Here is a 12587-nt window from a genome sequence, read left to right as displayed (position 1 = left end):
CCTTTTCCCCTATAAATTGGTTTTGGGAAGTTAATTTTCAAACTAAACTGGAACCGGAAATGAATTAATTTTACAAAAATTACCCTTCTGAATGCTGTCACTGCATGGTATTCATGCACACGTAATATGCAAATGTTACCATTAAGGTGCCTTTGATTCACTGAGAATTGCTTTTATGGCCACTTGTTCTGCCCTGACATCATCTGGAGCCAAGGGTAGCGGTCTATAATTTTGTAGATGACTCTGAGTACGCTAAAGACGTGCTCCAATTGCCCAATCTTGTCGATACAACAGGCAACTTCATGTTTGTAGTCACCGTAGGTGTAATGACTACGAGTATAGCCTACATCATGGCGATCATAATGCACTTCCAAACAGGAATTCCTGCGTCTGAATGTCAGGATACAGGATTGTAACACAGAACGACCTTGCCCTACATGACTCTTTTCTTGGACATCTTAAAAATAAAGCATGCACAAATGGTAAAATGGGCAAAAACATTAGAGCTCATATATGTGTCGAATGATGCTTTCATAGCAAATTCATTGATGAGAATCCAATGCACAGTCCCTTAGAAGATGTGGTGCCTGATGAGCTTCAGTGCACAAATCAAGTAAAGGATTAGAGCATTGCACTCACAGGGCCAACCTGGTCGACATAGACGTGTCACTGCACTACTGCTACAGATATGATACGTACAACCATTCCCTGATTTAAGGTGAATAAAATAAGTCTACAACTCCTTAACACTACTGTTTTCTCCTAGTTCATCATGCTATCCTATCCTATATTAATCAGTTCAAAGAACCCACAAAACTTTGACAATAATGCACATTGTGAACAGATTTCTACAAAGTCAGAAAAAAAATTTTATGCATACATTCAATATATTACAAAAGGGGAAAATTGCATGTTTTTTTACTCATTTCTCTATACTCTAGTCTCTAATTCATCACATCTTCTGAAAAAGGCGACTATGAGTGCATTGATTTGAAACCCTCTGTTAGAGGAACCACCTTTGCTGACACTTTAGACTGCAGCTTCGAAACAGCTAGACGAATGTCCTGCAATATGGAATGATGATCATCACATGACTTACTGTTATTAGAATATGGTTCTTTCCCGCAATAATGCAGAAGCTGTATTTCCCCATGCAGGTTAAAGAAAACTTCTATCTGATGCAACATTTCTGTGAACTACTTGCACACATTAAAAGGTGGAGAGAGCTGGTCCACATATCATCTACGTGCTTAAGTATAAAATTTAGCATCATCTACCATTACGCAAGATGGAGTGAACCTCAATTCAGATGATAAACCATTTAGCTAAACTATTGGGAATGGTATTCTCCAAGATTTTTATGTCAATCAGCCTCTGGCTCCCTTGTAAGAGGACAATCACATTGTAACATCTAAGCAGCGTATCAGCTGACAGAGATATATTAGATGTTTACCCTTTCTAGAAAATGGAACAAAGACTAGTAATTCAATTAAAAGATCACCTCTATACTATAACGGGATGAGAAATGAGTTAATAGGACAGCCTTGTTCCTGATCCACTGAGCATGTTCAATGATCTGGAATTTCATGTCACGTAAAGTTAAAAGTCATTAATGGTGTTGTAACGATAGAATGGGAGAATCAACATTGAACATACCTCAAATAAATGAGTATGACCATGTTGTCTTGCATGATCAATGCTATAGCCTTCATCAAGGAAAGTTGCCTGTTAAAAATGTTTCGAAATCAGAAATGCCGTATATTATAAATTGCACAAAGTTGTGAATGTTGCTCTAAGTAGGGGAGGGAAAAAGAACAGAATATTAACATTGCATGTCATGATTCCAACATGAGATCAATGCAAAGATAAGCGGGGCTTTTTCTTTTCCTTTTCTCTTTCATGAGCATGTCAACTATCTTCTCTTTTTTATAACAGCTGCAACTTTCAAAATCTTATGGCCAGAGAAGGGCCACTTAAATGATAGATCACAGGTAACTTCAGTCTAAATTAATACAGAACACAAAAAATCAGTGCAAATTATTTGACAACCTATGACTTAGCAGAGTTGGGTTCCAGTATTAGATAGGATAAGGTCAGTAGTCATGGAAACCAACTTTTACTAATGAAATGATTACTGTGCCTTAGATATTAGAAGCAAGAAAATGACTAAGAAAATCCAGGTATAGAATAGGCTAAGTCTTATGTTTTAGTTTAAGCCAAAGCTCAAATCTGTTATAACTGCTAAAGGCAAAGTGAAGGCATGCAAGTGACATAATATGCAGGCAAGAGCATCTCACACTTTAATCATGGATTTTAGAAAGCATCATACTTGTCTCATCCAATTCCATTTTTCACTAAACATTCCCTCAGATCTTAGATTATAGTACTAGTTGGAACATGAAGTAGGTAATGTTACCACAGATGTCACAAAAATAATTTCAGGACAAAAGTAAAAAGGGAAAATAATTATGGAAAAGATTCTATTTACTTACCTCAGTTATAAGAATTTTGGCCCTCAAGGCATCTGCATTTCGTGGATCAAGCATGTATTCTGCTGTTGTATCCCCTGTAAATGCCACCTCTGGAGACAAAATGATGTCTGTGATCTGTAAAGGAAGGTTTAAAGTCAAATAAATGATAAAACTAAAGAATATTTGGCCACTCTATTTTGCCAAAGCTACAAACCTCAACACCAGACTTCTTCAATTTCTCAATCTGTTTCCCTTTCAGATGAATGTACTGCTTCTTCAGCTTTTTTCTAATAGTGTATATGACATAACCCTGAAAAAGACCAAGTAACTTCATACTTTAGACTGTAAAGTATCCAAAATTTAAACAACTAAGAAAAGAAATTCATCTTAATCTGTGTTTCAAACCTCTATAATGAATTTCCCAAGGGCAGAAACTAAAAAGCCACAGAGTTTCATGCACATTCCGCTCACAACTCAAAGATATATTGGCATTATTGCCTCAAGGGTTTGAACACTCCAAATTCATATTCTATAGTTTCTCTTCTACGTAAATTTATGTGATTTGGAAGAATAGTTGGTAAGGCATACCTGGCTTGGTATAACATGGTGAGTTCTAAATGGTCGGACGACAATGTCATTTCGCAATTCGTATGTTTCACCTGAAAAAATACATGCAAAGTCATCTTCAAGATAAAACATGAACACACAAATAAACTTTTGATGTAGGTAACATACCAACATCAAGTGCGACCAAATCAAGATTGAGTTCCACTTGTCCCATTGTCCTGTGAATATCCAACAGCTTCTCCACATCCTCTTTGATACATGGAGGTACAAATACTGTGGGAGGCTTTAAGTTGTACAAACCACGGCTAGCTACATATATTGGCAGCCCACCCTGAACCAATATACACCACAGGGGATCACAGTAATACCCAGAACTTCAAATATGAAGCAAATAACTCGACCTAACCAAAACAACTGAAAGGGTACAAAATTTTCAAATTCTCATGTTGAAACAATGGAATTGTTCATATATTGACCAAAAATTATGGCTAAGGATAACATGTTTAGCAAAAAAAAATTGTGGAACTTACAATGTGATCAAGATGAGCATGGGTAATGAAAACAAAATTCTGCTGAATAGCACGAGAGGGGCATCTCCCAATATCAAAAGCAGATTTGAATCGAGGAACTATGACACAGGTTTCATGGCCACCAATAGAGAGTCCTTCAATGAAGCAGCCTTCGACTTCAATACCCTTTCTGGTGACAGTAGCTCTGGCTTTGCGGTACTCTTCTTCTTCCTCTATAGCACGGCTGATTGTGGATAAATAGCCTGAGGTTTTGAGGGCGTCGAAGGGGCTCGCTTGGGTTTGGAAAGCGAGGTTTTTGTGGGGATGGTGAGGGCGAGGAATGGGGTGGTGGAATGGGAAAATTGAGGGGAGCTTGGAGGGTGAAACGGGGAGAGAGACTTGCATGTTTTATTGAAGACGGGATTGAGAGGAAAACGCAGATAAAAAATTTGAAAAGATTGTTGAGTGAAAAGCAGTGGGTTTAGCTGAGGTTTATCAGTTTCACAGGCTGTTCTTTGTGAGGGAGATATTTGAGGACTTCTCCGGGAACAGAAACCAAAAACGTTGCGTTTTGAGAAGGCAAAGCCCAATGTGTATGTATTCGAAATATACTCCATGCTTGTTTTATAACATACAGATTTTGCTGTAAATTGTCAAGAAATCAAATAAAGAACCAAGCTTAGAATTTGCTCAAATCAAAGAGGCTCGAACCATGTTGGAATCCATGTGGCACCAACCAGCCTATCCATCTACTGCCAAGAGCTTGCATCGCATGCCTTCGTGCGGAACCAGCCTTGAGAACCCATGCCTTCACATATATAGGTCCCCTGGCCTGGAACTCATGTTCCACCCCCTGATTGCTCACCTCCTACTCAGGTTAAAAGCTTCCATTGTCATAGTTGCAGGCTTAGGTGTGCATAAAGAAGAAGATATCGCGTTATTTAGCCAATTGGATCTTTTGTCTTAACATGGCTATGCAATGTAGGATAATATACTAACGTATCTCATTGTCTTGGTCTTTAGCCAAATGACCTATGTTATTTTGTAAATCCCACGATTCTCTTCCTTGAATGTTTTTCCAGCCCCTGGTGAGCTATTGAACTAACTGGTAGTTGATGCCATCATTATCTCTACTCTACTCTACTCGACATTTCAATCAGCAGGTGACTTAAAACCATGAGGATAGACCTTTTCAGGTTTGGTAGATCAGCTGGTGGAAGCTGATGATAGACTGATTCAAATCCACGATTGATTTTTAAGATGAGGCCCTCCATTTAATTTGTACTTCTATTTATCACATTTAAATATATATATATATATAAATACATTAATCCCAATGTCATATGGACACTTGCATGTCCAGAAAGTTTAGAGAAGCAGGCACAAAAATACTGCAATGACTCGGACTCCTTATAACTTCACACTTAAGAACCTTGTATGTTGATATCAGTTTTGCTATTGTGAAAGTAAAAATACACAACAGTGCTTGACGAGATGGAAACAGAAAAACAAGTGGACAATAAAAATAAGCTGCCAAGATTGAAGTGTGTAGCTATTTGAAACAAACTAACAGATCCACACACTGAGATAACAAGGAAATACCAGAAAGAGGAAGCAGGAACTAGTACATTGTTAAGACATTATCATATCAACCTCTATAAATCCGCAATTTAATAGTCGTAATTGCCATGTTATATTAATGAAAATTATGAACACGCATACAGACAATTTTCAATGACGTGTTTCTTGATTTGATGTTATGAGATGTATCTATGTAATAAGTTCTCCTAATCCAGGTACCAAAGCGTAACCAACTTCCTTGAAGGAGGATATTATGGAGCATGTTAAACCTCATCAAGGGTTTCAAGTATATTTTCCAGTCATGCGTCAATGTTCCTGAATTCATTTGATTAATTTATAGAATAGAGACAATCAACATCTTTTGCAAATGATTTGCAAATCATAAAACAAAATGTGATACAAATTGAGCTGTGCCTTAGGTAATATATTTGTACATTCGATGAGTTTTATCATCCTTCGAGCATTCTGTTGACTGGAGTTGCATCTGAAATAAAACTGTACATGAGTGGGAAATTGACAATTTGTTTCCTTCCCTGTAACCCATTTTGAGGACATCTCAAGGTTGCTTAATATGAACGAATAATCTATTCAAAGGAGATTCCAAGCTGATTAAGATTGTGTGATTCTGAATATGCCACATCACTGCAAACTGTGACCTTCGAACTAGAGAGAGTAATTTCAGCATTTTGAAGGGTGAAACCATGAATGATGGGCAAAGGGAAACCTTTTCCGAGATATGAATTTGCATATGGTATGACGACAGTCTGGACTAGTGTCCACATCACCGGCTGCAACAAGTAAAGATACATTAGACCTTTTACCAACGACCATGCATGATGATGTTAATTTGATCAAATACTAACATCACAACAACCTGTATCAGATACATTCGAAGATTGCCAATTTGGCTCCACTTCAATGACATTGCCAAGTCATCCAACTTCACGCTCCCACCAAGGTTATTCCCCACAATTTTAACTGAACCTGAGCCACGGATCTCCTGTCATAACAAATGCAGCAACATTGGTCACAAAAATGGATATAATATCTCAAACAGCAGTTTCCCGTTTCTAAGTTGCAAGCTTTTGAATTACACAAATCTAGAGAAGAAACCATGTACAAATGGATAAACCTGTGAAGAAGGAAAAGGAAACACAATGATGCAACTCAAAAACCTAGCATCTTCAAGGCTGTGCACTGACTAAAACATCAAAACCTCTTTCCCAGGGTTGCAAACTTAACCAATCAAATAAAGAACAAGTCGCCTATTGATGTACGGTAAAAATTTCAATGGTTTGCTATCCAAATCCAATTCACGGAAAACTATTTTATATATCAATATAACCACAAAAGCAAACAATTTCTTAAGTCATGAGGGGCAGAATGTAATAAACCCAATTCAATGACATCCATACTTGAGATATATCACTGGGCTGCCCTCCAGGCAACTTGCTTTTGCTGTTCTCGTCCATTATAATGATCAAAAGCTTTTATGTTTCCCACGTAAAATATTTTGCTTCCTTTTGTTTTCTTCTTTGGAAGCAGGCAGAGGCAGGGGTGCTTATTGGGTTGTGTTTTTTGTTAAACAGGAGGAAGAGAGACATAGGTTCAATGAGAAAATTAAGAAATTTCAAACCATAACATTTTAATCAAGAAACTTACCAATGAAATGCATGCAACCGGTATTACTTGACCAGCTTCAACCACATCAATTATCACGTCTGCATAAACGGTAGCACCAATATTATGCTCAGAAATCCTTATCAATGGTGGAGAAGACAGAGAAACGTTCAAATTCATATCATCATTTGGGTATTTCTTGTACAGTTGGGGAATAATAAATCTCCATCCAGCAGTATTTAGAAGAGCCTGATCCGGCACTTTATCCACGATCCATTCCATAAATTCTGCCTGACCACAAGTAGAAAACCTTCAACTCAACAATAATATAATACAACAGATGGATTGATGGACAGTCACACTTGCAAAGAGACAAAGAAAGAGGGGAAGGGGGTGGGGGAGACCAATGACCATAAACAGGACGGACCCAAGAATTTTTCTGAGTGGTGTCATTAGGATGATACTCAAATATTTTTTTTCCTCGATCCATGATCTGTTAGGAAAGTACTTAAATCAAATTCAACACGACTTTGCTCAGAAGAATATTGTTAAGTACCATCATTAGTAGAATTTTGTTATCGTTGCTCAAGAATTGAGCCTTGTGGGACAATTTCTTTTCGTTTAAAATATCTTTTCATGGCTTATTTATCTAAAATTATAAAACTTGTTAAAAATTACTACTCATTAGCATAAATTAAAATATTAGAATTAAATAAAATATGATCTTACATGACAAATTATCAAGTTCAGTAACTAACAATATGATAATTTTCTATTTATTGATCAAAACTAAATATAAGCATCCACATAGTACATAAAGTTAAATACAAAAATCAAATAATCAAATAAGATATCGACAAAATAAATCAGAAAAAGAAAGACTCATAATTTCAAAATATTATTTGAGATGCAATACTATTTTCTATTAGCTAGATTATAATTATGAACCCAGATTATCAAATTAAACAAAAAATATTTAGACATGAAGCATATAAAAACTTAATTTGGTTTAAAAATTACTTACAATTGAAGCCTAGATAAGTTGTTTTGAGAGAGTAAAAAACACAGCCAAGGACTGAGAAGGGGAAGGACTTGAATTTTTAGACAGAAAGAATATTTTAGGTTTTGACTTTTTTAATAAAATCTTAAAATATAGAAGAAAATTTTTTTCTCTTTCCTTGCAGTATTTATATAATAATACATAAATTACTTTTTGATAAATCACTTTTAATTGGAGTCTTTAACCTCACTCCTAATAAAATTGCAAAAAAAATAATGGGTTCATTAGTATATTAACTACCTTAAACCTTGGATAAATAGCATAAAAACTAAAATATTTTAGGAAGTGAACGTGAGTCAGCCCAATACCATAAACTTGAAAGACATATTTATCTATGCCAACGTGTACTCTGATTTGCTCATTGTTGCTATAATAAGTTAAAGAACTCAGTGCAATCAGAAGTCAACAAATTAGATTAGGTACTTACTAATTCTATCTCAGATGTCTTGGTATAATCTAATTAAAGCCCTATTGCCTAACGTGAATAACTTCATTTCTATGGTAACTACCAATTATCATGAAGATAAAGCAGACACGATGCAGGTAATCATTGTTCATTATTTTACCACTTAAATGAGCTACACACCATACTTCAGTAGTTCTACATAGTTTTCCAACTTACATCATAGTATAATGCTGACGCAGAGTTGAACACAGCTTCATCTAATGAAATCCCAAGCATTTTAGACTGATCGCTGCAGAAAACAGAAGGTTGCCAGGTCTGGCGGTAGTGTTTGGGAATTTGAACCTTTTCCTTTGCTGTGAATAACCCATTGATGCCAAATTCAATGGAAGAACTACTCAATAGAGGATTCTCCACAAAAGATACATTCAAAGAAGCATTATCATCTACAGGAATTTCCTTTGGAAGAGATTGCAGAAATGAATCAAGCTTTAAGATTCCATCTTTAAGTTTATTTGTAATAGCATTTTCAACCGCAGATCCTATTTGCTCCTCAAATGCATTAATCATCCTGAAAAATGAAAAACGTAGCATTGAATCACCATAAAACATAACATTGATCAGATTGCGCAACAAAAAAAAAATACCCAAAATGTGCAAGGCAATGGAAAGTTAGTTATTTTCTCATGACAGAAATTTGATGAAGATAGTAAAATCAGCACCATCAGCCTTTTCTTTTTTGTTCTAACAAAAGGAAAAGCAACAACTTATTAATGTTGAAATGATACAGAAGATCAGTCCTTTTAAACACTGCTCACGGTGCAGATCAACCAGACACTTAGCTACATGAGTCACAAAATGCAGTTCCATCACATTCACTAATCTAAAGTTGCAGTTCATCAGAAGATCTGAATAGATGGATAATATATGCAACTGCAACAGAAGAGAAAAGGAAAAAATCACAGTAAAGTCTTAGGTATAAAATCTAATATACAAATAAAATATTTTTTAACATAAGGCAAAAAGGAAATCCAGGAGAAAAGTGCTCTCAAGATGTAGGACTCTAACTTGATGAAGTTATCTACGCCAATCAGAAGGCTCCTTCTCTGGTAAAATTTTCTGAAGCAAACCAAGTGGAAACATTTTCCAAGTACCATGACTTTTATTCCTTCTACTATAAAGCAAAACTAAGAGAGGCAGATAGGTAAGATCAAGAAATAAAGAACCCTCAATTGCTGTTCTTCCTGATGATGTTTTGCTCCACCACCACAAAAGCTTTGCTGATGTTCTGACCTAAGGGCAGAGCCTTCACCAATTACGATGGCTTATATACTACCACTTGGCCCTTTTCCAAATGGCCACCAAATACACTACCATCCTTGATGCATCTTAAGAAACAACAAAAGAGTTCTCCAAATCCTATGAGATTACATAAACATTCTCAATAACTAACCATTAGAGAGCTCCGTTGATTGGTTAGAGTTAATATAAGGAGAAGGAGAGAGCGGGGGAGGGGATTGAGCTTGCAATTCATCATCACACTATAATAGGCAAAAGTTCACGTGCTTCTATTCAGCCAAACCTAGTATTGAAGTTAAAAACTTCCTTCTCCCATAGTTAGAGATATCAACGTTAAAGTATGATCTCGTTTTGGGAAAAGTTTTAAATTCCGTTGCTTTTTGCTTAATTGTTTGCATGATTTCCCAACACGAGCAGCCTATAAAGATTGTGGATTGTAAGGAGCAAGTTTTGAGGTGACACACCATTCCCTATGTGAAGATGCAATGGTGTTATCCCTCTGAGAGGAAAGCTACATGAGAGTAAGAATCTAAGATGAAGGAAAAATATCCAGAATTGTTTCAATCAAATGGTAGGTCAAGTTTAAAGGAATAAACTTTATTTTAGGAGGGAATGATGTGAAATCCCAGCCAAACTTGTTTAATTTTGGACCTTACTATGCTAATAAGCACAATTAGATATTAAGAGGTTAATTTAATTTAAGTAAAAAAACACTTCTTCTCATTGTTTTAGGGTTAGAAAGCACCCTAGGAGAGAGTAACAGTTGTTGGTGCATTGGGAGGCAGGAATCATCTTTTCTGATCATTTTTCCATGCAAAAAGTAAGATTTAGGGATTCTTTTTCTTATTTGCATTCCTAGGTTGAATGTTGGCAGGGGTTAAACTGGTGTATTAAACCTGTTATCTAGACTGTTAAAAATTGTTCTTGTGAATTGTGGATTGTAGATAGTAAATGTGGATTTTGATAGAGCCAAAAGAAAATGAAAATGATTATTGTAAAATGTTTATAAATCGTATTGTTTCCAAATAATTTAATTATGATTTGTTCATTAAATATCATGAACTGCAAATGGTGATTTTAGCTATTGTTTTCTTATGCTTGGTCCAGCTATTTAGATCTTGTTACTTGCTGGGTTGTTCAGCTCACACTTTCATTAACACTGTAACAAATATCAAGGAATGAGCATTGGAGATTGCTTGGGAAGAGTGCGCCTTAGCAAGGACTTCATTATTATGCATTTCATTTAAACATTTAGACTTATTATTATGGTTATTATGGATGGTGGTTTTGATACTTTTGTTATAGAATATTTCAAAACTTTAGATTGGTTTAATGAAACTTTTGAGGTATTATTTAGAATAAATAGTATTTTGAAATAAACCATTTTAGCCTTACATGCTCATGGGCTCACCTCATGGGCGTGTGGCGTTGCCACAACCTAGACCCTTGGGTTGGGGTATGATAGACTATCTCACCAGAAAACAAACCTCAAATATAATTAAGAACAAATTAGTCAATTGATTGAAAAAAAAACATACCCTTGATAAAGCCAAGAAGCTCCTCCGTCCAATTTTATGGTGATTTCTTCCACATAACAACCACAGTCCATGAGGGACAGCTTCAGAGTTCCTTCATGCTTCTCCAAGCCTAGTGTAAGCCCCACTTCCATGCCTTCAACCTTACCCAGAGGCATCAGTCATCAGATTCCCTTTGTTAAAGAGCACATTACAAATGAGCAAATAAGCACAAATTGAGAACAGACAAAAGTATCACTGGCATATTGAACTCATACATGGTTGCTATCCATATGCAGTCCACTTTTGCAAGAAAGAAACATGTTAATAACAACCATACCGAGACCATTAAGCTACAAACCTAACACTCAACAGCCAAGAGTAGACCTCAACAAAATCAGGTCCTTAATGGGCACAACACACTGCAGAAGCGATAAAGTTCATACTTGAATTGTATGTTGTGCTCTGCATGAAATTAGAATCAAATTTGCAACCAAAAACATCATGTAAATGAAGCCAAATACAATAAACCCCACAACTTTACCCCGTAAGGTACACAATCTCCCTCCAAGGTCAACAAAAGTCAAAGTGATGAATTAGCAAATGAACATGTAAAACACAACTCTTTTCTAGCATAAGAAATGAAACCCACTTGCATAAGCCCAAAACTTAAAAACCTGCATATATCTCACCCCAAAAAGCAAAAGCACACATACCAATCACCAGCAAAGTCAAGTAAAAGAAAAACAAAACATTACTAGTGCCTGTTTGGCCAGGCTAGAGCTACAGTGAAAAGTGCTGTCAAATTGAAATTATCATCTTTCGTCTATCTAGAATTTTTATTAAACTTGTTTATCAGCTCTTTACAAAATCTAAAAAATGTTTCGAAAAAAAAAATTGAGAAGCTGCTCGATAAGTTGACCAACCAATTAGCTAAAGATAAAGAATATAACAACTCCAAGAAAAAAAAAATACCTGAACAGAAGCCCTTCCTCCATCAGAAATTTCAATGGGAACAAGCCAAGAACTATAAGAATAATGCCAATTCATGGTCAAGTTGCAAGTAGTCCCAGAGGCAACAATGGCAATCCCAGTATTCCCAGGCTTAACAAAAGACGACAAAACATCGATTTTGTAAATAGTAACATTGGAAATAACCATATGAACATTGCCCAGGAACGGGATTCTCGCAGATTTCTCAATGGTGGCAGGCAGCTGCAAAGGGATGATTGAAGATATTGCTTTGTTGATGAGCAAGTCCTTGATGAAATCGAGGCCCTGTTGAGAAACTAGGATTGACGTAAAGGATTCTTCTTGGTTTCTTGATGGCTGAAGATGAAGTTTAGCTTGTGAAGATAGGAAGAGAGTTGAGATTAAGAAGAAGAGGAAAGTAAGGTGCGCCATGGCGGGGCAATTTTTTGTTCTTTCTTTTTTTTTTTTCGATATTTTTGGTTGTAGTGCGTTGTTTTTATTGACAGGATAAATGAAGACGTGGAAGGGTGGGCTTTCTTGCTGCTGCCAGGTAACGTAAACGTTATTTTCTGTCATAAAATGCCTGAATTA

At 36.1% G+C, this 12587-nt stretch overlaps 2 protein-coding genes across 3 annotated transcripts; both read right to left on the bottom strand.

The window, feature by feature from the left end:
• Nucleotides 1-689: 689 nt before the first annotated feature.
• Nucleotides 690-4039, bottom strand: CPZ (Metallo-hydrolase/oxidoreductase superfamily protein). Of its 2 annotated transcripts, XM_007049187.3 has the most exons (8): nucleotides 3569-4039; nucleotides 3207-3369; nucleotides 3060-3130; nucleotides 2686-2781; nucleotides 2493-2606; nucleotides 1657-1725; nucleotides 1502-1576; nucleotides 690-1064 (listed from the first exon to the last, which is right to left on the bottom strand). In XM_007049187.3, exons 1-8 carry the CDS (start codon nucleotides 3950-3952, stop codon nucleotides 975-977), a joined length of 1062 nt encoding a protein of 353 aa, XP_007049249.2. In that variant the 5' UTR covers nucleotides 3953-4039; the 3' UTR covers nucleotides 690-974. The 2 variants fall into 2 exon arrangements, with proteins under 2 accessions (XP_007049249.2, XP_088660318.1); XM_088804192.1 differs by lacking the exon at nucleotides 1502-1576.
• A 1391-nt stretch (nucleotides 4040-5430) lies between these two features.
• LOC18612404 (lipid-binding serum glycoprotein family protein) lies at nucleotides 5431-12479 on the bottom strand. The gene is made up of 6 exons (XM_007049185.3): nucleotides 12000-12479; nucleotides 11049-11188; nucleotides 8431-8782; nucleotides 6791-7039; nucleotides 6003-6128; nucleotides 5431-5916 (listed from the first exon to the last, which is right to left on the bottom strand). The coding sequence occupies exons 1-6, from the start codon at nucleotides 12426-12428 to the stop codon at nucleotides 5713-5715; spliced, it is 1500 nt and encodes a 499-aa protein (XP_007049247.3). The 5' UTR covers nucleotides 12429-12479; the 3' UTR covers nucleotides 5431-5712.
• Nucleotides 12480-12587: the final 108 nt, after the last annotated feature.

Source organism: Theobroma cacao, chromosome 1, assembly GCF_053813885.1.
Source record: "Theobroma cacao isolate CCN51 chromosome 1, ASM5381388v1, whole genome shotgun sequence".
In the NCBI taxonomy this organism is placed as follows: Eukaryota; Viridiplantae; Streptophyta; class Magnoliopsida; order Malvales; family Malvaceae; genus Theobroma; species Theobroma cacao.
This window is presented reverse-complemented; position numbering and strand designations above follow the sequence as displayed.